Source organism: Ambystoma mexicanum, chromosome 3p (assembly GCF_040938575.1).
Source record: "Ambystoma mexicanum isolate Mex_15411 chromosome 3p, UKY_AmexF1_1, whole genome shotgun sequence".
Taxonomy (NCBI): domain Eukaryota; kingdom Metazoa; phylum Chordata; class Amphibia; order Caudata; family Ambystomatidae; genus Ambystoma; species Ambystoma mexicanum.
The window spans coordinates 521,001,861-521,028,423 of NC_090925.1; the positions used below are offsets into that span (position 1 = coordinate 521,001,861).

The 26,563-nt window shown below is 45.7% G+C and overlaps 1 protein-coding gene across 1 annotated transcript in view; it reads right to left on the minus strand.

The window, feature by feature from the left end:
• Positions 1 to 6,351: 6,351 nt before the first annotated feature.
• The window catches only part of LOC138580568 (WAP four-disulfide core domain protein 5-like), a 51,898-nt gene continuing 31,686 nt past the window's right edge, over positions 6,352 to 26,563 (minus strand). The window contains exons 3-5 of the mRNA XM_069651216.1: positions 23,722 to 23,859; positions 7,402 to 7,600; positions 6,352 to 6,522 (exon numbers count right to left, since the gene is read on the minus strand). Of these exons, the coding sequence (XP_069507317.1) occupies positions 7,440 to 7,600; positions 23,722 to 23,859 (299 nt within the window). The 3' untranslated portion in view covers positions 6,352 to 6,522; positions 7,402 to 7,439. The remainder of the gene's footprint in view (positions 6,523 to 7,401; positions 7,601 to 23,721; positions 23,860 to 26,563) is intronic.

Sequence of the window (26,563 nt, forward strand, 5' to 3'; positions counted from 1 at the left end):
GCACCCAGGATAAGACTGACTGCAGCGTGGTGGGCGGTTTCGACGGGAGCCAGGTACGTGGCTGTGAGCCCGGCAAGGAGAGCATTACCCCTGTCAATGTGTGAGATGACCAGTGCCTGGACTACTGTACGTAGGGGATGAAGATTTTAATTTTCCTAAATGTGGAAATTTGGAGCCAGGCGGCTTGGGCTTCCTTGGCCACATGTTTTCAGGGGGAGAGACCGCTATCGACAATGAAGCCTAGGTATTTGGCTGAGTTGGTCAGATTAGGGGTAAATCCGTCTATGTTCATGTTGTCAAGGCAGTTTTGGACGATCTGTTTGGATTGGGGGCCGATAAGGACAAACTCAGTTTTGGTCGGTTAAGTTTTAGGTAAGCGGATGACATCCAGGTCTGGATGGTGTCCAAGCAGCAGCAGAGACGAGAGATGTCTTGAGGGCCAGTAACCTTAAGGTACCACTGCGTGTCATCAGCGTACTGGTGGAAGGAGATGCTGGGGTCATTTAAGAGGTTTCCCAGGGGCTCCATATAAAGGTTGAAGATAATGGGTGAGAGAATGAATATGCAATACGTCCTGGAAGGCGTTTGAACCTGAACTGCCCCATTTGATGGCTTGGAATCTGTTGGCGAGGTACGAGGAGAATAAGCTAAGGATTTTTCCTGTAAGGCCCATTCTGGTGGCAAGGATCGAGACGAGCGGGGGATGGTCGACGTGTCGAACGCTGCTGAAAGAATTTATCTTTGCCCATATGATTAAGTGTGTCATCTATCAACTGAATTGTGTCCATTTCCATGATACATTTGGAGCAGAACCCTGACTGGTAGTCACGGAGGAGGCCGAGTTGGTCGATTGTGGCCAGCAATTGATTGGCTACAGCTTTTTGATGAGCTTCCCTAAGAGAGGGAGACTTGCGATGGGTCTGTAGTTTGCTAGGCCATCAGGATCGATTGAGGGCTTTTTCAAGATGGGGCAAATCAGCCCTGTTTTTAGAGAGTCTGGGAAGGAGCCTACAGCGAGAGAGGCATTGAGGATATTAAGGAGTATGGCGATGGCACGGCGTTGGAGCTGTTTGATGATGTAGGCTGGGAGGAGATTGTCCGAGTAGGCTGTGGGTTTGAGGGATGTGAGGGTGTCAGATAGGTCCTTAATGAAGAGAGGGGTGGAATCTGACAAAGGGGGAGTTCTCTGTGCTTGGTGGCTCCTTGGAGGCCTTTGCAGAGTCGATAAAGTCCCTGATTATGGCAATTTAGGCAAGGAAGATGTTAATGCTGTTGCATTTCTCCTGCAGAGTCTAGACATCGGGCCCAGGGTAGCCCTGGTGCAGTGTCTGACAGTGTCGAAGAGGGTTCTGCTCCTGTTAGAGGCACCATCGATTGCAGTGGCATAATAGGCTGATTTTGCATCAGTAATCACCTTTTTGCAGAAGGTTGAAAGGGTACTGTGTGAGGAGAGATCCTCCGGATGGCAGTGTTTACGCCACTGTTTTCCCACAAGTCTGATTGTCCTTTTGTTGGCCCCGAGGTCAGGAGTATACCGGGGGCAGATAGTTTGGCCTTGATCCGTTTGGTCTTTAGTGTAAGCGTGGGTGTAAACCAGGTCATTGGCGGCAAGAAAGAAGGCTTCACGGAGTTCCGAAGCTTGTCCGATGGAGGGGCGGTGGCCAGAGCTGGCTCAAGGAGGTCCACAAGGAAGTGTTTTAAGGAGCGGCGGGTGATTTCAGGGCATTTAGCCTGTCCCTTATGGGGCGGCTCATAGTGTTGCAGGGTCAGAGCGATTGCCAGGTGGTCTCACCAATCGAGTTGGGATGGGGTCGGCACAAGAGAGGAGAGCCAGAGGGGTGAAGACGAGGTCAAACGTGTGCCCTCCTGTTTTACTGAGCAAAATTTGTAGGGGCATTTGATGATTATTTGTACAATAATAATGAAAGTGGATTCTAAGGGGTTTGGGTGGTAAGGCAAAGACAATACTGCAGACTGATTGTGAACTTGGCAGGTTCTCAAGAGTAGAATTAATGGGTGCCAACATTGAACTACTTCTGAAGCCCTGCTTCAGGCAAAACACTATTCTTTGCAGCAAAACCTGCGAAGGTCCCAGGCGGTCTTGGTTGACTGTCTCTTGGGTGGTAATGCTCTGGTAAACTTGGTATGATGAAAATCATATGACTATTATATACTTCTTTGGCCTTTTATGTCACCTATGTCTTTGAGTCTCAAATCTTTCTGTATCCCTCTTTTACTCATCCCCCCTTCACTCCAAGATCTTGATCTGTCTTTTCAACAGGGGATGCTCACCCATTCACTTCATCCTAACTTCTCAAAAATGGAAGTTTTGTTTTTCCTCCCTAACCATTCGGCCCCTACCTACATTCGGTTCCTTCCTTTTACACCCTTCCCTTTTGACATCTGATTGAAATGCTGGTGCATCTTTGATCCTCGCCTCAATTTTTGCTTTCATATTTCTTTTGTAGCCCGGACTTGTCACATTCAACTTTTCAACATGCTGACTCAAACATATTATAACCATTTTTGCTTCAACTTATGCTCTCTCTTTGGTTTCCACAATGGTGTCCTTTGCATAGAAATCTTTTTACCACTTATTTTAGCATTTATAGCAGCGCACCAAGCCCTGTGGCATTAGGACACTAGTCATAGAGGTGGGCATAGTTACATGGGTGTGTCTAGTCCAAGCAAGTGTTGAATCACAAAATTAGTTGAAGAGATATGTCTTTAGGTTTTTCCTGAAAAGTTGGTAGGATGTGCAGGTGTAGCGGAAGGTTGTTCCAGAGTTTGGCCATGACAGTGGGGAAGCTTGAGCCACCTGCTCGTTTACATCTAAATCTGACAGTAAGTAGTCGCTGGCTGTTGGAGGATCTGAGTGGTCTGGCTGGAGAGTATTTTTTGAACCTCGAGGGGGCGAGATACGTGCAGGCTTTGTACGCCAGAGAGCGGGGTACAATCGCAAGGATTTAAAATGTGATTCTTTCCTGGATGGGGAGCCAATGAACTGACCGCCTTACCTCAGAGATGTGGGCAGTTTGGTTCAGGTCCAGGGATGCTCCGAGAGCATTGTTTTGAATGGCCTGTAGCTTGTTCAGGTTTTGTTTGAGGTCCCGCATTAGAATAGTCTAGCTTGGATAGCAAAAGATCACGGGCAACTGTGAGGAGGTTGGTGGTGGATAGCAAAAGGACTATTTGCTAGTATGAGTTTTGTCATTTAGGCTGTTGTGGAGGCAATGTTGTTGATTTGGCGGGTCATATTGAGTGAGGCTCATGTTCAGCTTCTGGAGCCTGTCACTCCGAGCCACTATTCTATTCAACTTCTTATTCAATTTCTCCATCACTCGTCTTCCTTAACTGGCTCAATTGGCTTCACTTGTTTTTCCACAGCCTTTACGTGCATCTATGGCCTGATCCCCCTGTGAGCTCGTTTCCGTGTTCACTGTCAATTCATCTGGGTGAACCCTTTGGTTCCTCCTCACACCTTTGCCAGATTGTACTTCACCTTCCATGTGCTCATTACCGGGTCTGCTCCTTCTCGCATCTTGTACGCCTGGAGAGTGCCCCTGGGCGGTAGCGGTGCGCGGTTAAAGTCAACATAACATGCATGCCAACGTTTTGCAGCACCTGGGAGGGAGATTCTGCTGCAGTGAATTCTCCCATTGGATAGCCTTTGGGTACGACTTATTTTAGGTCGGAGAAAGTAATACACAGCAACATTTTCTATGAGAAAAAACCCACAAAATCGTGAGTCTCCCACCTTAATCGGGAGGGTTGCAAGGTCTGGTCTTGCCCCTATCCACTGCAATGCTCATCCTCTTTTGCTCGGTCCGCTTCCATGCTCTCTTCTGTCCGCTCTCTTTTTAAAAACCTGTCCTAATTATTCTCACCCCTGCTAATGTTTTCGGGGTACCTGCAAAACTTTTATTTTCTTACAATTATGCAGGGGTGCACTTAGACCAAGATTCTCGGGGGGGGGGTTGGAGGGGAGGGTGCCAACCCTTCAAATGGTGGGAGAGGGGCTAACTTCAGAGTCTATAGGGAGGGGCAAACTTACTTGCGTGGGGGCATCTTACTACTTCACACATTCTAATGAGACTATACTGGTTCAGTTTCAATGTTAAAAGCTCTCCCCTTCACATCTGAAACATACACTTGAAGACTGCTGCGAGAATGGAGAATGAGCTGTCTACTCCCCCCACCCTTCCAATCACTACTCTGGCATGCACTTATCACTTATTAACACCCCATCACGATTTCAATTGCCTGAGAGTGTCTGTATGTGAGCGCAGTTGCTAACAATGAACCCTTTTACATTCGTAATTGCCAGGTATTCGTTAACTGTGCAGCCCAAGGCACGGTTTATTGGCTGTGTCCTGTTCTGTCCTGCCACGGCTCTGTAGGTCAGGCAGGCCAAGTCAACATTCCACAACATTTCAAGCAGGGCGGGGCCTAAAGCCCAATCTACCCAATGGTCGCTGTGCCACTGCAAATATGTACCTTTGCATTGTTCTCTGCTCAGGCATGAACTATAGAAACCAAATACATTAAATTAAAATGATCTTCGCTTCATTCCCCACGCATTTACAACAGTAAGCATCTCTTCTTAAACTGGCTGAAGTAGTCTCACATCTTGTATAAACTACAATCAGCATGGCCATTGCAGACTCCATCTTCAGCTTTAATGAGCAGTTGTTTGCAGTTTAGGGATAGATCGCTTGATATGAACGGATTACCAGTCACAGTATGCTACGTATATTTTATTTAGACTTTTCTCCATTATAAACAGATGTATGTCTGTGATTCGGATTATATTATGACCTTGATATGTTTCCTGGACGTGCTGCAGTGGATAGTACGACTCATGTACTTTCACTGCCGCCTTAACCCGTGATGAGTTATTTCAGGTGAAGATCTGAAAGATTGTATTATTTCATCAAAATTCAAATAAGGGTTATTTTTTGCATGTCCAAATGAAACTTTCCATTGAACAGCATTGGACTTGAGAATTATTTTTGAAGGTCACGAATGGGATAAATATCCTTTTTCGACCAAAATGATTGAAAATATTGGTGAGGCCTGCCAAATGAGGGTATTTTGCGTGCGCTGGGCATGCATGTATGTAGGTGTCTTAAAGCATACTCCCTTTTCTCTTCACACCACACACGGTTGCCCCGCTCTCCAGTTTTAGATGGCAGGCTCAGTAGCTGCCTCTCCTCTTTCACAGCCTGGGACTAATCCTGGAGCAGAAAGAGTAGTATTCTGCTCTGTACTTTCTCCATGCACGGCACATGTTCTGCGATGGAACCACAGTCCTCTGACCTACGGAGCTTCCGCATCGCAGACACTGAAGCAGCCTTGCGCTGGACCTTATGATCCTGTCACTCCGAGCCAGGACAATGTCACCATCTGTTGAGACTTCTGCCCACCAAGAAACCCCACCTGCCTAGAGAAATGAAGGGGTGTTAATCTGGACATGCCCCCAGCTCTCGCCATCTCTTTTCTCAAATAGTACTGCTCTGGGATTGCAGGCAACTTTATGAAACGGGGCAAGAGCCAGGGAACAGCAATGCGTAGTTCAATACCACAGTAAGAGGGGGGAACTGCATGCATGGTGGCCTTTGCCCCAGTGATTTCTCACTGTGCTCACTTTTAAGCTCATTCTCACTCTTAGACACCTATTCACCATCACATTAGCCCCTCCTTCCTCCCCTCACACACCAAGCTCTTCTTCCCCCAAGAAATACCATTGAGGGGGCGCTATATGCTGTATAATGAACATACACGTGTCTGTGCGCGCACACAGACACGTGTGTGCACACAAATGTGCACACACACGCACACACACACACAAACACAAATACATTACTTGTTATTACAAACAAGATATTTCAAGGGCTCAATGTTTCCCAACATGGATAATTATGGGTAGACAGTGTATAAAGCCAAGTTCTCTGTGTCTGTGCCTTAGTCTATATAACTAATAGAGTATCTTTGTCCAAATCAACGTATGTTCATAGCTTGCTATTGTTCCGCAGTTTCCCTATAAAACACACAGAAGTTTGCAGAGATCTTTCTACATAAGGTTGACCCCAAACAATCACATCAACTTCCAAATGACATGCGATGAGCGCCTGATCCTATATCTTACAGAACATTACAGAAAGCTTGCTTATGTGACCTCCAGTCCACAGTTGAGGTGGAGGCTAATGGCGAGGTAGTAGATTCCAGGAAGTCCACTGTAAATAAATGACCATGCTGGCTGGCTGAGAAGGAATTTTCCCCATAATATATATAGTTTCTGAAACCATTCCCATTCACACTGTTTTGGAACGTATGCACACAATACATCACTCTGTTGCATAATAGCTACTTTTATTCTTACAATATGTTCAGTGAATATACAGATTCCAAAGGGAAGGCCCTGATGTTTGTCTTCATCAACTGGGACATATGTTAGGTGATGACAAAGGGAGGAAACCCCGCCCGGGTATCAGGATTGGCGGTACCACAGGGATATTCCAACTAGAGAAAAAAGAAAAGAAAACACAAAACTGTCAGTGCTAAGTATCAGACCATCTGGTTTGTACTCTATATCCCCCCCTCCCCCTCAGCTCCCCCCCCCCCCTAGCGTGATAGACATGAAAGTCAAATCGAATTAGCTGGTATCATTTTGGATGAAGCATCTTGAGCAACTTCATCTGCAATTCCTTCGTGAACACTTATCAAGATCCAAAAAAGGGTGGCAGATTTGGGAAAGAGGATGTTAGGGACTGAGACTGGAAGAGCTTTCAGTGCACTCTATGGATGGCTGGGACATAAGGGTCTAGGACGAAAGTGCATGTTCAGAGTGCCCTCTACAAAGTACATAAACTTTGATGATGGGTGAGAGGTCTGCAGAAGGATCAACATATATTTCAGAGCAGAAGGGCGCTGGGCAGGTGAAAATATAGAGGACCAAGATTGCAGAAGCACTACCAATGGGTCTAAGGATGCAGGGCCCATTAGAGATTGGGAAGGTAAAGAAGGAATGCAGAAAAAAGGCTCCCAAAGCATGCACGTGGTTGGGCCTGGAGGACTGATGATGGAGGGCATCAGCTGCAGCGTCTCAAGAAGGCAGGATCTTACATAATGATGGCAGAGGGCTTTAAGCATCTTTTACATGAGCCTTGAGAAAGGCCTTTAGCCTTAATCCCTTTGGCCTTCCCCTGCTCATTCACATTGGTCCCTCCTTTTCTTTTGAACAATTTCAAGATATTTATTACATTCCTCACATTCACAACAGCGAGTCTACTGAAATTCCCCATTTTCAGTCTTTGAAAATCCATCTATCACAGGTGCTTGGAGGAATTGTGTTCCCAACATTCCTGCAATGTATCAGGTTGTGCATCCTTGCATTCTTACCTTTTTTAACCTTTAACCATTCTCTTGCATTTCAAGGCTCAAACAAACGTCGGCTCTGTGCAATTCTGGGAGCAGCCAACAATGCAGCACTTTTGGTCCCCTGGGCAATGGAGGTCCTTAGTACATACAGGATTAGGATCAGGGGTATCGTTTGTTTTCTGACACGATGTTGATGGCACAGGGCACACTCCTGGTTTGTCTGTGGAGAAGAATGGGTGTGGAAAGAACATTAACTACTCTCTAGGAATTTCTAGAAAGAAACACGATTGAGGGAATTTACTTAGCTGAAAATTCACAGCAGAATGCAGAAACTCAGAGATGGGCTTTTTCTAATATTCTAGGGTTCACAAAGTGGCGTTACAATCAGACATAATAGAATTACACCACTTTTTGTGCTTCGAGAGATTTGGGATGTTTTGACAAGCATTGTGGGGCCACAGAAAGAAATTACTGTTTAATGATCACAGTTTAGTTTGCCATTCCGGCTCATCCTGCCAAAAAACACATTGTTTTCAACCAATCAATTTCATGCTGATGCAATCGCATAAAAGCAGATGGATTTCATAAGAATTATTGTCAATCCATCCCGGCACGCGTGCATGGTGGGAGGCACTTACAAGTTATTGTACAAAGTACACTCTGATCCACCAGCTTTTCACACCTTATTTGCTCTTCCTAGCACAATTTCATGCATGGACTAAAGTGCACAAAAGTGCACACATTGGCAGTCTCCTCTGTGCAATTTAGACGTTTAGGTAAAGGAGTAACACAATGTTCACATCATATAGGAAACAGTCTAAAACCCATCATTGGAAGTGTATATTGGGCTTTCTGTTCTTTCTCAGCAGAAGGGTCTTGGACTTTTGGCAAATATCGAAACACTTAGGATGCCACCCTCTCCCTGATGATGCCCAGCAAGGCAATAACACTTGTCTGGGGTTGCTGTTGGTACCTTTGTTCAGAGGGGAATTTCCTAGCATTTCGGTGCTGGAATCTCAGGACAGGCCGATAAGATAACTGACATTTCCACTCTGGAAGGCATGTAGAGCTAAAACATCCTTATAGTCCTTCCTCAATAGGCGCCATCCCAGACTTCCCATAAGAGTGCTCTCACACTTTTGGAAAATTGTAAAATAAGGTTTTGATTGCCAACAATGAGGCTACAGCTATTATTATTTAGAGAAGAGATCTAACAGATCTAACCCCAAACCTTATGCTGGCTGGGCTTCAACTGGTTTAAACTCCAAATTGAAGTGGGCCAATGTGCTCTTCACCCAGATCTTCAAATATTTATATTTATTTCTCAGAGACATTATGTTTCAACAAGAACCACACACATTTGGATAAACAGTCATTAGCGTAGTCCCGCAGCGGTGCTTTAGAAAATGTCCTTATCGAAAATGAAACCAGGTGATGTTAAATGTGAGCTAGAAAGTGAATTAGATTCATTGAGTATACAGGCAGGGGACAGCAAGCAATACTGATAGGAGATGCCAGTGTATTTACAATGAGGGCAGCGCATAGGAGGTTTGGGGAGATGTTGACATATTTCGGGAGCTCTTTCAGTGTAAAAGAGATGGAACGTAGGAGACCTTGTGATTGGATGAATGTTAGTGGTGCTTTTGATTTCAGTGGGAAAGGGGCTAGAGGGGTGAGGGATGTGATGGGATGCACAAGGCGAGGGAGGGTGAGAAGTGGGGAGTAGCGTGTGGCAAAAGAAACCTGGTAGACCATATGATACAATTTTAGAAGTGGTCGGTTGTGCATGGATTGCCAGCCAACATGGAGTAGAGTTGAGAGGTGGATGTAGAGCAGGGTAGCTAGATGGCGCGAGTTGAAATGTTGGGTTTTTGCCCATGGGTGCAAAAGATTAGAAGGGGGAAGCCCAAGAGGAGGCTCTTGTAGTAGTCATGTACCAGTGCAGAGATTAAAGGTTTTGTGGAGAGGTGAATGAGAAGGGAGCAGATTTAAGGATGCTCAACAAATTGATTGTGACAGAAGTATTATCAGAGGTGATGGAATGTTGGAGCGTCAAATCACTGTCGAAGAGTACTCCAAGAAAGGCTGTTGGAGAGGGGTGGATGTGTGCGTCTACTGGGATGGGGAAATAGAATACTTTGGTGTTAGACGAGTTGAGCATACGACATCAAAGTGTCTTCCAGTTCACAATGGTGATAGAGAGTCTAAGATATTTTAAGAAAGATCCAAGTTGAAAGTGGGAAAGGGGAAAAAGATCTGCAAGTCATCCCGCAGAGGCAAAAGGAAGAGCCAAAGAAGCAGATGAGTTTACAAAAGATAGAGGTGTAGGGTTGTATGTGAAAACACTAGTCATACTGAACATCGGCAAATGTTAAAAATAGAAGACATTTTTTTTAATGTCAGCATGAAGCCATTTTATAGTCTAGGTCCAGCATAATAAGCACAGTCCAGTCCTAGAACATGTTGGGAAATATCTGGATAGTGCAAGAAAAACTATACCCATCACCGGGGTGATGTTGAGGGACAAGATTAGTGGGCTGCAGCTAGGTGGACCCTGCTAGGAGGGTATGTCATCAGAGATTTCTATGTTGGTGGAGATGGAGAAAGTTATGATCCGAGAGGTAGGGAGCAATGCAGTGTGGTGTCTGGGGTACTGAAGTTAGACAAGGCTAGAAAGAAAGGACTGTGATCCACAATGTGAAGCTGTCAGAAAGGTCAAGGAGGATTAATGTTTGAGGTGATGAGTAGTGAAACAGTTGGAGGCTTTGGACAAGGCCATATCTATGCAGAGCTTAATGCAGAGCTCAGATTGAAGGGGGAAACAAGAGTTTTTTTTCTCAAGTAACTGGTGATCCTATTGAAGTCCACATGGTGTAGGATCTTAGAATAATGTGGAAGAAGGGAGACAACCCTGCAGCTCGCTGGATTGGATTGTTTGGGTCAGCAGGGAACTTTGAGGATAAGTAGAACATTGGCTTGCTTGAAGCAAGCGGGGGAGGATTACAGCTGTGAGGGAGTGACAGGAGTAGTTTATAGGAGTAATGGCTTTCATGATTTTGTTGAGCATAGAGATCCATTAGATCACATGACGAGTTGGCTGTCATAAGAATGCGAAGTAGCACAGCAGATGAGGTTGAGCCAAAAGCGCAAAGGCAGGATATGGGCGAGATAAGAAGGTTTGAGGAGAAAGGGTGATAAGGGGCAGTATGGGTGTCACAGATCTTGGAATGAGAAGTACATTTTAAAGTCATTATAAGAGGATAGATTTGAGGTGGGGCAATCAGCATGAATAGGATGGCCAAAGGAAGGACATTTGTTTGGTAAAGTAATTGCATTTAGCAGTTTTCAGAGCCTTAGTGAGTGCCAAGAGAGAATTCTTGAAGATGGTAAAGAGTGGGGGGAAGTGAGATGTGTGCCAGCGGTGGCAAAGGCATATTTTGGTTTTAAGCCAACAACCCTCTGAGGTATCGTTTTTTAACTTTCATTCGTAAATAGAAGAGATGGTTCTTACGGGGAGCGGAGGTGGAGAGATGTGGAGGACAGAATGGTCGGATAGGGAAGGGTAAATAGTAAGGATAGTTGTGGTAAGGGATGGTGACAGAAAGAGGAAGCCAGTAGAGTTCCTTTGTGTAAGTAAGTAGGTTGTGGTGAGAGGTCAGTGTAGAAGAAAGTTAAGGGCAAGTTGGTGGAAGCAAGATATTTTCAGGAGGTAGAAGGCTCCATAATAGCAAACTGAGATTTGGTGGGAAGAGAGTCAAGGAGGAGGATGCGGTCAGGAAAGAAAGTATTGAGGTGCACAGAGAGCCTGTAATCAGGATCCCAGTGGTGAGTGTGCGCAAGGAGTTGAATGTCAGTGTGTTTAAAGCATGGTGTGAGAAAGTCAGATGCCAAAAAGGGGGCGGGGGACTGGCCTTGGTGATCATTAGGCTAACTTCACCTCCGTTGATGGCCAGCAGGGGGATCATGAATGAAGGATCTATATGGATCAGGTGTTAATTGCCAAACATCATGCAACGAAACAAATAGCAAAAATGGCACAGGTCATAGGAGGGATATTCCTTTTTTGGAAGACCTTCAATAAACAGCCTATAGACAAAATGTGCAGGATGTATCAAGGTAAACTGATAGCTATTACCAAATAGCAGATGGGTGTGAGGGGTATGAGACATGATGACACATTGCAGATTAGCTTCTGTAAGAGGTTCCTTGGATAGCCAACTTCTTTTGCTTCCTATTTGGCAAATACTGATCTGTGTTTACAGTATCTTGAGATCTTGAGTATCTTAGTAGCTCAGCTGCTAGATTATCTAGAATAGCATTAGATCTGCACATGTTTTCTGAGATGGAGTTGATTTCATGAATAAAGTATAAGCAATCATGCCTGAGTGTAATCAATGCAAACAGATGATGTAATGAGGATTAACAAAGGGATGTCTCTTATCTATAGAAAAGTTAAATGAGATACAGGTATCTCTGTAAAGGTTTAATAAAAGCAACTGCCAAAATGTGAAACTACAGAAGTTCTCTACTGTGTCAGTCTCTAAGATATCGGAGTTTGATACGCTCCTACCACACCCGACATAGTTTTCTTTTATGAGTGACCGAGTTTTGTTGACAAGATTTCAGTTTAACTTATTTGGAATTAAGATCGATTTCTGCCAAATGACCAATAGACTTTCTTGGGAACATGGATGGTCTGTTCTGTTCAAACACTCCAGAGTCGGTCCCATGTGCTACTTGCTCTCTGAAATATAAGATTATAAAGGACATTTACCTTGTTTGTGTCCAGCTTTGATATGTCTTCTATGGGCATTGTCCATGAAGAATAAAAGGGCATTGAAACATTTTACAGAATGCCTTTTCACTAAGAAACAGGTCCTTGTAATTGTTTTCATTTAGCAATCTATGTTTATGAACATATGCAAATTTCAAAAATGTTCATTACTATAAAGTTATTTGTATAGTTTTAATCCTCGGAATTGTGTTTTGGTTTTAGATAAGAATGTTTATGAGTTTCTGAAATTAAGCATGAATCAAAAAATTAATGAATGCATCAGATTCGGCATCAGGGGCAGCGTGATCGTATCAAGGGGTGTAATGCAGTATCATTTAATGCCCATGGCTTCAAGTTCTCGATGTGGGAGTCGACTGGTAAAATAGGAAGGCTGTTTGGTTTTTTGCAAAGAGAAAGTCTCAGGAGGATAGCTCAGAGGCAGCATGTTCGCCTTGGAAGCAAGACGACACAGAGGAACACAGGTTCCATCCCCGGGTCCACGCTTAGAAACCTCTGGGTATTAAACGCGTTATAAATAACCTATATCATATATATATATGGGCACTCCTTTTCCCAGTGTAGGAGAAAGGGGGTTGGGGAGTTGTGGAGAGGAGGTGAAGGGCATCAATGAGGTTGCAGCACGGTTCTCAGCCAGGGCAGCTTTTATGGGTGATGCAAAAGACAGGGATGCAAAAGTAATGGGGAGATGGGGAGATGGGGGTGGGAGACAGGGGATTAGGGTACGTTTTAATGAGTTGGAGGGGGATCAGAGTAGGAGAATGAGAAATGATGGAGGGAGGAGAAAGCTGTAGTGTCCCAGTAGGTCACTAGTGACCAAAGTATAAATTACTGGTTCACTGATGACCAAAGAAGAGGTAGCGACAAAGTGCTGTTTGCTGGGCCACTAGAATCCATAGTAGGTCACAGAGTCACAAGAGGCCTGCAGATCACGGCTTCACTAGTGACCAAATTACAGGTTATAGGCTCACTAGCAACCCCATGACAGGCTACAAGGTCACTAGCTACCAAAGTATACTTTGCAGCGCCAGTGGCAATCAAAGTAAAGGTTCTAGGGTCATTAGCAACCGCAGCGCAGGTTAAAGGGTCACTAACAACCGAATTAGTGTTTACAGGGTCACTAGTAACCAAGGTATAGGATTCTGGGCGTTTAGGACCAATGCACAGGTTGCATGGTCACTGAAAACCAAATTGTACTTCTTTTAAGATAGGAGAATTGGATGAATTCAACATCATAGTACATGAAGGGGTGAGCCGCTAGGGACTCAAGTTGTTCCGCTGCTCCCCTATGTGTACCCCAGAGGGTGGAAGGAGAGGGATCCCACAGACTTGACCTTTAAGCAGGTGAAGTATGATATGCTCAGAAGTGTGGCAGATCTCTGGCTCAAAGGCATTCAAACGAATCTATGAGGGAATACCAGAAAAAACCTGGTGTAAAGCTCTCAAACACTTTTGTACGGGAATGGTGATAATCTATTTCCCAGGAGACAGAAGAACTCTGGAGCAGCTTTACTTACACGTTATCTGCAATCAAACCCTGCAGGGAAGCGGGCAGGCCAAGCCTTGTCAAACCAGCATAATGTTTACAAATTAACATTCTAAACTTGCGAGCAGGATAAAGGAAGTTGCTGAACTCACCACGTGAGGGAATGGTTCAACCACAAACCCTGCAACTGGGTGGAGAAGCTGTGAGATTTAAAGCATTCCTAGTGACAGTAGGATGCCACGAGTGCCCAACCAGGAGCAACTGCAAAGGGGCTACAAAAGAAGGATAATGAGACGAGAGGAAAGGGAAAGCTGTCGGGAAGCCAGGGAGCTTCACATTGATCCCGGAGTATACAGGAACACTGCTACCTGGAGGAAGTAAACCTGCAGTAGATTTGGAAGAAGGTAACTCAGAGCACTGACCAATGAGAGGGTAGGCTGAATGCATACATGGGCCTAGAGTAGAGTCTCCCAAGCCAAGCAGTACAATCAGAAGAAAGCCTGAAGGGAAGAAGTTAATTGAATCCTGAGAAAGATCAGCGTCTATGGGGAGACCTGGAGTAAAAGCTAGGATGCTAAGGTGAAGCCTGAGAGGAGAGAAGCGAGAAGCCTGGGTGAGTTCTTTTGCGGCTTCATACTTTATTTATTTGGATTTATAAAGCGCCAGCGGCCCAGGGGCATTGTGGCACTGTTACAGGATACTTGGCTTGGGCAGAACATACAGTTTACATAGTGAGATACAGCATACTTATTTCAGGCTAGTGAACAGATGCAGGTCAAGCTACAAGGAGGCATTACATACAGCAGTAGCGGTGCATGTGGGTCCACCCTCTGGGGGGAGGGGAGCTAGTGGAAGAGTTGTGCTTTGAGTGCCCTACGGAATAGGGAGATTGAGGGCTCTTTCCTGAGGGTGGGTGGTAGCGCATTCCATTTCTTGGGGGCTAGGACGGCAAAGCTGGATTCTCCTGCTTTGAGTCTTGAACCATGAGCTGGTTGCAGTGTTGGGTCCGTTTAGGTCTGTTGGAGGTGGCTCTGTGGATAGCTTCTGACAGCTAAGGCGGTCTGTTTGGGATAGACATGCCCTCTTTCACTGGGAGCCAGTGGGTGTTTCGTCTAGCCTGGGAGATGTGCTCTCTCTTGGGAATGCTGAGGGCTGCTCTTAGTGCGTTGTTTTGTGTAGTTTGTAGTTTATTCAGGGTTTTGGAGGATGTGCCTAGGAGTAGGACTTTGCAGTAGTCTAACTTAGCTCCCACTGTGGCCCTTTCTATGGCTAGGCAGTTTTTAAGGGAGAGGTAGGATTTCACAGCATTAATGATCTTAGTTGTTAGTGCCGCAGAGGATGCTATCGCATTCACTTGGCGTGACATGGAAAGTGTGGAGTTTAGGTATACCCCTACAGTTTTGGCAGCCATTGCAGTGGTGATGGTCGTATTGTCAATGTCGAAGGATCCATACTTGCTATCCAGTTTGCTGAGGACTTGTTTGGGACCTAACAGTAATATTTCTGTCTTGTCTCCATTGAGACAAAGACCATTAGCCGCCATACACGCCTGGATGATACAGTAGATCTTGTTGAGTGGGGCTGCATCTTGTTCATAAGAGCCAATAAGTGGGAGAAGAACCTGAGTATCATCGTTAGTGTATGCTATGCCGTGATCATCAAGGTCGTTGTAAAGAGGAAGGGTGAAGATGTTGTAAAGGGTGGGTGAAGTGCAGGATCTCTGGGGGACTCCGCAGTGGATGGGGGTGGGGGTTGCGCAGTCCTGGTCGGAGAATACGCTCATGAGTCTTCCTTCAAGGAAAGAGGTGATCCAGGATGTGGCTTGTTGGGAAAATTGTGCAGCATCTTTGAGATGTTTGCAGAGGATCTTGTGATTCACAAGATCGAATGCAGCGGAGAGGTCTAGGAACAGGAGCAGTGCTGGTTTTCCTTGGTCCATGGTTTGCTGCAACTGCATTTTTAAATCTAGTAAGGCTGTCTCGGTCCCGTGGCATGGGCGGAAGCCTGATTGCCTTTTGCCAAAGATATTTTTGTTTTCCAGGTATTGTTGAATCTGTTGGTAGGCTGCCTTATCTAATATTTTTTAGCAAAAAAGGGATGGTGGTTATCAGTCTATAGTTGTTTGGTTGGTCTGGATCAAGTGATGTTTTTTTCAGAAGCGGGTGAACCCAGGATTCTTTGAGGGAGGGGGTAACAAAACCTGAAGATAGAGAGGCGTTGATGAAAGCAGTGAGAAAAGGGACTAGAGGTTCTGTACAATCTTTAATCAGGAATGCAGGGCATTTGTCCCCTTACAGGAGGAGGGTTTGATTCCGTTCATCAGTGCTATCACTTCTGTTTCAGTCACTTCTCTGAATGAGAATAGTTGGTTGTCTTTTTTGTCGGGATGACAGTTTGATGTAGAGTGTGTGTTGGTTTTCGGGAGGGCATTGAGGTCAGTTTTTATTTTCTCTTGGAGGGTGTTTATTTTATTTATGATGGCATTTTGAGTGGTGATGCACCATGCTTCATCTTTTACTGTTTCTTCTGTGTTTGTTGGCGGGGATGCCAGCAGGGTCGGATTGGCCCCTCGGCCTTGCGGCCCGTGGCCGGGCCGAAATCGTCCCTGGGGAGTGGGGGCCGGTTTCTGGCCATGCCTGGGGCGGTTTGGAAGAAAACAAAATGAAAACAAAATATATTTTTTTAACATTTTTTTGTATGATGAACATTTGGCTGTGGTGATTTCTTTTTTGTACTGAGAGGCAAGTGTTTTGTATGCCTCTAGAGAGGTGGGAGATGGGTGGGATTTCCATGTTGTGAGGGCCAGTCACTTCTTTGCTCTAAGGTCTAGTAACTTTGGTGTAAACCATGAGTTACATTGTTTTTTATTTCTCGCTTTTTTCGGCAATAGTAGTGCAATGGTGTACAGGCCTGTTTTTATAGCAGTGTTGTACAAGTCTGCCAACTCTACGGGGTCTGTGGAGAATGGGGGTTTTGGCACTGGGGCTGCCTTAAGGAGCGGGATTAGCCTTTCCTTAGTGAGGAGCCTGGAGGATCTAGCCATCGCTGGGGGAACTGGTTTAGTAGGTATGGGCTTGATTACCGTGCGGATGAAGAAGTTAGGAGGTGATGGTCGGTCCATGGGCAGGGGGTGCTGGAGCTGATATCGACGGAACAGTTGTGGTCAGCTATCCAGTCGAGTATATGCTGTTTGACATGAGTGGGGTCCGTAACTCTTTGGATGAAGTCCATGTCAAAGAGTGCTTTGTCATGGGCTTTGCTCTGTTTATCTTTAGAAGGACTAAAGAGTCCAAACTGGGAGCAATCCTTGCAAAAGCCTTCCTATGAGAACTTGTATGTTTTGTTGTATTGGACTAGGTTTGGATATTGGAGAGTAGGATTGGTGAGCTCTTTTCATGGCCCCTCACTGGAACATTTGCTGCATAGCTTAGGGTTGCCATAAGCCTACGGGCTTTCTAACTTTAGAATGTGGTATTTTCTGTTGACCATTTCACTGAGCATTACTTTGTGGACTAGGGGGATCCTGAAGGGACAATGACTCTTAAGCATAGGCTAAGAACATTACTGTTTGGACATGTGGACATGAGGAACACCTGGAGAAAACCGCACTTTGCGTTGATCCATCCCTGGAACTGTTTGCTATAGGAACACCCTTATTAGTTATGGATGCTTCCTATAGGTGTTTGGTAAAACCACTACCCTATCTGAATAAAGCAATAACAGCTAAGGTAGGGGGGATTGCAGGTCAGGAAATAGCCTGTGGGCCGAGTAACAGGCTCGAGCGGAGCAAATACCATGAGGTAAAGCCAACCTTCTGAGCTTCCTGATCGGCTGAGAGGTGCCAGTACATCACCTCCTGGGTACTAATACGGAATAGAACCATCTCTTGTGAAACCCAATTCTATAGTGTCAGATGTGTCATTGCTTGGCCTAACCACGTAGGCCACTAGCAACTCAAACTTCAAAAGAACAGCTCTAGAGCCACTGGCAGCCACAGTAGAGCTCATAGGGTCACTAGCCTTTAAAACAAGCAAATGTGTATGGTGGTTCATGCATTGGTGAGCATCATATTCCCCCAGAGGGATGGTGATGGCAATTTGTCTCAAAGGGGTCTGGGGGAGGGTGAACAGGCAAATAGGGGCTAGCTACCCTTTGCTGTATGCCCTTCACCTAGATGCCCGACAGGCTGGACACACTACTGGGTGTATTCGAATGGGGGGTGACAGTTTTAAGTTGTCTGCCGGGGACCCAGTGGTAGGAAAGGTGCGGAAGCCCAGAGCATTTGATTGCTGTGGGCAGTAGGGCGGGAGGGAACCCCTCTGTTTTGCTTTAATTTGGGAGGAATCACCACTGAATATTGCTGTTGGAGTTATACGGCAGCTGTGAATCAATATGTTGACATGCTTTGAGAGTTTTGCTGCAGTGTCTCACAGAGGAATACCTCTGGTTGCCTATTGTATTAGACCCAATTGTAGAAGATTAACTGGGAGCTTGTCTGTGGCTTCGTTTGTGAGGTGGTGGTGCACTTTTGCTAGGTCAGTGACACGGGGCAGACAATGTCCTGTACCAATGCTGTTTTCACAGACATGGGGGCTTCAAATGTTCAGATTGGAGCACAGGTATTGGTCACTTAGCACACTGTCTTGGGTGCTTGCGAGGCACCTGCAACAACTAAGAGCACCGAGTGCACAGAGATATACAACCGGAAAATCAAGCCCTTTCATTCAGACAATAACAACTTCAGATCTTGGACAGTAAAAGACGCTCTCACCAACCTAAACACCTCCATCCTGTCAGCAATGAGAAAAATACTACATGCTGCAGCTCCCGTCATAAAGGTCCTCTGCAATTTTGACCATGTTACGCCCACACTCATCGAACTACATTGTTTGCCCCTACAAGTACGCATCGCCTTCAAGACCAGCTACACTATTTACTGAGCAGTCGGTCACCTTTTAAGTGCCCTCCCACCTGGCCAACAAGACCACCATCTCTGGAGGCCAACACTTCAAAAGAAGCCAGAATGCCAAAATGCAAAAAGGAAAACAAAAATCAAGAAACAGGCTTTCTAATGTATGCCCCAAGGCTGTGAAATCTCACATGCATCAACATTACACGTGCACACACCCTCAGGCAAATCAGATAGAAACTCAAGACCCACCTCTTCAAGGAGCATCTTTTTCACTCACCATAACATCCTGGATCCCATCCCCATTTGTCCTGCTGAATCTTTAATTACTGCCCCTGTTGCTTAATTGTAATGTACCTCCACCCTGTTGTAACTGACTACTGACGTGTTCCCACCAACCTCTGATATACAAAGATCCTCTGCTTCTTGGAGCTAGGTCCTTGCATAATAAATTCTCTAAATAATATAAAATAAATTAAACATCATGACCATGATCAGCAAATTTGATTCTCAAATAGGCTAAGGGATTAACCCCCAACTGTCAATTATCGGGTGAGTTGCATCAGTTAAAATAGACCGCCTTCTCAAGTTTCTCCGTTACTAAACATCCTGTTCCCTGCTGGTCCTGCGAAAAGCATGTTTCACAAAACGTTGTGTTTTACTAATTCAGCTTATCTGGGCAGGTAAACGTGCACAGTTGGGTTGCCATACGACAGAAGGGTTTTCAGTTCCAGACTTGGAAATATTATTTACTAGACCAGGCTCCTTGCCTCTCTCGCTGGTTCCCTCTCTTTACCTGATTGACCTCATGTGAGGCTTATGTGCTTCTCTTAGGTCCTGGGATGTGTATTGGCCTACCATGCAGATAGTAATATGATTCAATGTAACGGTCTGGCTTGGGCCGAACTTGTTAGGGAAATTTAGTTGGAGCAACTGTACTACCTCTGCTCTGCTGAATCCTCTGGTCTGGGTCCTCTGCATTCCCAATTCATTTGAGCTACTCTTAAATTAAAACTCTAGGTAGGCTAGAGCGGAGTACATTCGGTAATGTATTCCCCAGAGTAACATTCACTACCGTAAAGGGCTTCAAGACCATTGGCGGTGAATTGCCTCTGGGAGTTTTTTTGCTGCTACGGATGTAGCTCGGGGAGGGCGACGATTAGTCTGGACTATACACTGCAGTCACTCGGGGTGACACCTGTATAAACACTGAACATCACGATAGATGGGAGGGAGATATGCAGTTTGTGCCGGACGACAGCCAGTGGACATATAGTTCTCAGCAGAAATATATCGCTCACCTTTAAGTGCTGCTTGAAACTACTGCACTTGAAGTTTGTGTGTTGCGTGTCCTGCACTCCACGGCCAGAACTTTCCAGTCAGTGTGGGAGATGTGGTCTACCAGAAGAGCACTTGTTCCACTATGTCTGTTCCTCCTGTATGGTTGGGGATTCCATGGCCAGAGGACCCATGATCGGGTTACTTGGTTTTATTAAAGGCATAAGAAACGCTCCAGGAGGTTCATGTGGTGTGTCTTGGTGCTCACCTGATGATGCCTCGTTAGGTCCTGGATCTGTGGTTCTACTCTGTATTCACAAGTTCGAGAAAAGAATACCACATTTTGTATGTATCAAGAAAAGTCTATGGTGATGTTATCTTGCATGTAGCTAGGTTTCTGTGACTTAGACTAGGGGTCTGCAATCTCTGAATCTTCTGACATTTTGAACAATGACTCCCATGATCCCTCACCATTGCCTATGCCGGAGAGGGCTGGCGGGAGCTGTTTCTTAGAATATGTGCAGTGGAGGAAGAGACAAATGCCCTTTTGCCAATTTCCCGCCAGACACATTGACTAGTTGTAGTATATTCTCCTTTTTGAGATACTCTCGGAGCAACCATCCATTTGTTTTGCAATTCAAAATCCAAAATGCTTTGCAGAAGAAATATGTAGCGTTTACCCATCTAGTGGTTTAAAGGGAAGACTAATGCATGTGGAGGACATTACAGTCCTTATCTAAATAGACAGCTACCTTAAACATGATGAATGATACCTGGCTCACAGCTTTGGAACTTAATATTATTGGGCTCATTTTCATTGCTGCCCCTCTTCCCCACTCGTTATGGTTACTTCATGTTTTTCCAAAGCATTCATCTATACACTACACACTTTTGGCAATTAAACATCGGTCAGCTGGCTTGGCAAAACCAGTTCTGCCATTCGTTGATAAAAACGATTCTGATGATAGCCTCAGTGGTCGATGTGGGCGGGAGCGGTGCTCCTCTACTTCTTTTAATGAAGTTTTACCGTTCCTATACTTTTATTTTAAAAAGAAACCGTTCCGGAACTGTTTCGTTTTAAAATGAAAGTGTAGGAAGCAGTTGAAACTTGCAATTTCAGTGCAGTGCACTGAACATTCCCTTAAACTGCAGGCGAATGCATTTGGGGGTTTATATTGTGCATGGGAGGGGGTGTGGCGATGGGGTTTGCGGGGAGCGGTGCAGACCAGTAGGGAACATAGCTCCACTACTTCTTTTTGTACACTTCGACCACTGGATAGCCTCCATAATGGAAGGGCCCGCTTGAGCAAATCTCAAGTCCATCACGCAACCACACACCAACTTTATCTAGTACCATGTATCATCTGGTCTAGATGTTGCCTTTAGATTCGAGCTTTGGTTTTAAACCAAGCTTTACATTTCTGAAACGTCCTTTCATACTTACCGATAACTAATCAGGGTTAAGAACCCTGCATCCCTATATCACAACCATGTTAACTCTTCCTCATCCCACATATCCTTTCCCTTCTGTATTTGTTCTTCTGATGGCTAAACTCTCATTCTCATATCCATCCCAGCCCCCAAACCTCCCCTTTACTACCCACACACTGAGGTCTAGTGGCACCCTGGCAAAGTCACAAAAAGTTACCTCTCTGACAAGGATAAGGTGGCATAAGACCTCTACAGCGACGATGGGTGCAGTATTAATACTCAATAACACATCTCTCTGCCGAATTAAACAATAATTTGATGCGTTTCATGGTCCTTGAGAGGCCCAGGTCCGAAGCCCTTTGATATAACTGGTATCCATTATTTTTTTTATACTGCGCCACCTCACCACCATTGTAGTCTCAAGGCGCTTAAACCTTGTCCCAGTTAAGGCGCATCAAGTCCCACCCAGGTACAGAAGGGCCTTAGTCTGCTTCGGTTGTGATATAAAAGTACCAGCCGTACTATATGGCACTGTTAGGGAGATATTCTGATCAGGGACAAGGGACTTACCCTCCATTGGTAAAATACGTGATTAGTGTATGGTCTAGTGCAAGTGTCTGCCACCTTTGTCTCTCCAGATGTGCTGGGCTACAACTTCCATCGGCCATAACCAGCATAATGAATGGTGAAGGATCATGTGAGTTTTAGTCTAAAACAAACGAAGAGCTCCAGGCTGCAGACCCAGGGCTCAGTGCTTAAGCAGGTCGTGAAACCCTTGCTTTGATTATTTGGCAGAGCTCTTAAGAACACACGGCCAGACCTCACCAAGGACAACTACAACACAGCCTGTGTGAGATAATGTGTGAATCTCTGTTCCACTTTCTTAATGATGCTGTAGATAACAACATAAATCTGACAAAGTGTACATGTTACCAGTCCAAGAGATTACCATCATTTTGAATTGCCATGATCGGGAAAACAACAACAACAACAAAATAGGGACAAGGGAAATGTGAGGCAATAGAGAATGAAACACTGGGTTTGTGTTGCAGATTTAGGGTTGAGAATGAAACACTGGGTTTGTGTTGCAGATTTAGGGTTGAGAATGAAGCACTGGGTGTGTGTGGCGGATTTAGGGTTGAGAATGAAGCAATGGGTGTGTGTGGCGGATTTAGGGTTGAGAATGAAGCACTGGGTGTGTGTGGCGGATTTAGGGTTGAGAATGAAGCACTGGGTGTGTGTGGCGGATTTAGGGTGGAGAATGAAGCACTGGGTGTGTGTGGTGGATTTAGGGTTACATTAGGAGGACCAGGGGAGGCCTTGGAAAATTAAAACTCAGCAAAATTAGACCAGAGATTACAGAGGCAGGATTACGTTTAGGGAAAAGGCTAGGGGTGAGTGGAAGAAAAGGGGCACGAGGGGGCAGGCTTGGAGGGAAAAGGGGACAATATAATTTTGAAAAAGAAGGGGGAATTACCGGATGTCACATACATTAAAGATTGAAATATAAAACAAATGGAAAGATCAAGGGCAACGGAAAGAACACAGAATGCAGGAAAACAGCCAGTGAGGGATACAACAGGGGCCTGTACATAACACTTTATAATAGGAATCAATTAAAGGTGGCCAGGAAAGAAATTAAGAAAGATTGTTAAAAAGTCTTCAAAAATTCGAAAACAAACTTAGAATTCACCAAAGAAATGCGTTTTCAAATAATGTGCCACAAAAAAAAACGGTAAAACAAATCTCAACAAAACCACTTGTCAAAATGGAAATTATTCCAATTACGGACGAAATCTGAGTCGCGCTCAGCTCCCTGGGCTCTGATAACGTTAAACTAAAGAGGTCCTTCCAGCACAAAATCATTATGCGTGAGGGTTTCTACACTCACCCCATACCCCCACCCCCTCATTTGCATTGCATTCAAGGCCCTACTTCTTTTTATATTTTACTGCATTGGATACTAGTTTATATGTAGAATAATCGTGCATTAAACATGTAATTTCTATTTGCAGAGGTTAAAATAATACAACACAGCCTCTAATGGTTCTCCTACATAGCAATGAAAATGCCATTTAGGAAAATACTAGCTGAGTTTACTCTTAGAACCTCTGCTGGGATGTGTCCCCAGTTCCTCCCGATTTCCCTGCCAGGCCACACTGCGCGGCTGGCCTCTGACTGCGCATGCGTTGAACTCGCTGACTTCTGACTGCGCTTCCGAATTCGCCTGCTTCTGACTTCGCCTGCTCAGAACTCGCTGGCCTCTGACTGCACCTGCTCACAACTCGCTAACTTCTGACTTTCGCCTGCTCACAACTCTGGCGTCTGACTGCACCTGCTCAGAAGTCGCTATAATTGCCCCGGGTTGTTCTTTGCATGCCTCGTGTTACCGTGCCCTCAAATCCCTGACACTGATTGGCCCCTCGGCTCTCCAGGTTTTCTCACCAGTTAGAAGGGGCACGCACTGCCTTTTGCACTTAGAAATGCAGCACTTTTCAGTATCACTGCAGCCGAGGTCATCCTTGCAAAGAATCTCGCGAATTGCGCACTTCAGAAAGTTAAGTGGGCAATATCCTGGTCTCTCTGCAAAAGAAAAAAGTTACATTAAAGTGTGCTGGTTCAGGGTGGTCTAGCAAACGCAAGGAACCACGTGCAAGAAATGAGGGAACCCCATCTGAACACATAGCTGCCACGTTTCCCAGTTTCATGTGGAATCTTTGAGTCAGTCCTGTTTTTTATTCTCACACGGCATGCTAGGACTTGTAGGCCCACCCTTACAATGGGAAACCCGAAACTACAAGTTCCAGCATGCAATTGGAAACAAAATTCAGAACTGGCTCGATGTGCCATGCATGGAACTGGGAAATTTGGCATGGAGGTGAACATGGCATATGAGTCTAATGGGGGTTCACTCTCATTCCTCTCACCATATTGAACACAAACTTCTCTAGCATAAAATCATTGACATCATTATCCAGACGTTGAATATGCTGCTGGTGATTATTTTGACAATGCAACATGGCACCACTGGTGTCACATCTGCCTCTCCCGGGGTCCCACTAATGAGCCCCATCTTTTTTTTTCTTACAGATCCACATGCAGGAAGGCCCCCTATAGCAGCAGCAGGGCCCTATACAAGACTCCTGATATTCCATTACTTGCGAATCAATAGTGAGCCTTTAACAAGCACTAGATACATTGTCAGTGGCAAGGGGTGTTGAATCGGGCACAGTTGGCATTGGTATACTGCATCTTCTTTTCTGCTAGTGTGGTCCTTGCACACAGGGTAAGTGCTGTGCCGCTTTCCGACCCCATAAGGGGACCTATCCGCACATTTCTCGGCACCCAGTGACCGCGAGCAAACACAACCCTCCCCCTTTTTTCTCTTTTTTATTTATTTATATTTTGGTATTTCCGTTCCCTTCGCCAATACAAACTTTGTCCCTCCAATCCCCTGTCTCCACCCTCCTCCCATCCCGCCTGCACCTTCCCCATTGGTCCGTAGGCCCCGATACTACACCTGCAAGGGTCTGAGACCCCATTGCTGGCCGTCTTTCCCACCGACAGAAGCAGATGAGTGCTGCCCTGGTCCTCGCTCCACCATTGCTGCCCAATCTATAGGAAACTCCGAGCCACACCCACAGCCTCTGATTGGCAGACTCACCCATTATTTTTTGTCCCTCCTAGGGCAGCCCTCTGCCTGGCGGCCCCAAGGCAAAGGGCGGCCCCAAGGCAAAGGGCGGCCCCAATGCAAAGGGCGGCCCCAAGGCAAAGGGCGGCCCCAAGGCAAAGGGCGGCCCCAAGGCAAAGGGCGGCTCCAGAAAGTGTCAGCAGGTGTCCGCAGGGGAAGCCAGTGAAGCCAGCGACCAGCCGTCAACCCGCAGCAACCCAAAAGTCAGTGTGCCATGGGCGGGGAGTAGAGCAATTACTTTACTGCGAAAACCCATACCACTCAACATTATCCTACCTCAGAACTCTGAATGTTAGCAATGCCACACTCGGAACTGTGAACATTAGCCTGCGCCGGACACAGACAGGATTGAATGTTAGCAATGCCACACTTGGTTAGATTTCTCAACATTAGCCTGCCCCAGACCGGATTGTGATTGTTAGCAATGCCGCACCTTCTTGGAATTGTGAACGTTAGCCTTCGCCAGACCAGACAGGATTGTGATTGTTAGTCTGAGTCGCTTCTAGACAGAAATGCAAATGTTGGCATGTCCTACACTTGGGTGGAGCTCTGAACATTAGCCTGAATCGCATCTGGATAGAAATGCAAATGTAAATGTTAACATGCCCTACAGGTGTATCACTATGTACCCTGATTTCCTTCTTCCCATGCTGTTGCTATATATCCGTATCCCCCCTCCTGTCGCTGTAAGCCCATCCCCATGCCTCCATGTGTCCGTGTTGTCGCCCTGTTTCCTGCCATCCTGTTCACGTGCCTGGTCTCGGGCGCTTTAAAGATAACCATCATATCACATCACTACGCTTACTCTCTACTATACACCATCATTCAACTAGAACACAGCTATACCCCTGATTAATTCGGCCTAGCTGTTCACATACAAATACGACCCCATGATCACCTCATCACCCTAATAAAACACAGCCAGCTGAGCACATTACGGCCATGTTGCTCACATATGCGTTCTTCAGGCCTAACACAGCCAGAGCCCAGTCTGGGTGTCCACCCACCAGACCGCTCACATCCAACTAATATCTTCAGCACCATACCTATAGCTAGGATGCAGCTACCATCCGACAATTACATCAGCTGGACATATATCTGGTGCACCCACGCATCCTACGACAACATCTCTCTCTACTGACCAGAACTACGGTTCCCTAGGGCGTTCCACCTACCAACGCTTTGAGGTCATACCAATGATATATAGAGCGCTATATAAATGCCAAGTAACATAACATAACAACATATCGGGCACTGTTGGCATTGGTATACTCTGGCAGTGCTGCATCTATGCCTGAAAGAGCAGTCGCTGCAGAGATCAGGTATCCAGTAGACCACAGCCTGGTTGGTTATTAAATAGTGCACTGGATGCACATTTTCTGTTTGTGCCCAACTGGCCTTAGAAACGTGTGGCTGAAGCTGGGTTGCACCGAGGTAGGTCCTGAGGCGCGTGGTGCGTGCAGTGACTGGTCCAGTGTGGAGCAGGGGGCAGGTGTCCGGTTCCTCGTGTCCCCCAGCCTGTGGCGGGTTATACTCGCTCAAAAGAATCCGGCGTGAGTGCAAGTGTGAAGAGGGGAGTTTACTAAAGTTCTGTGC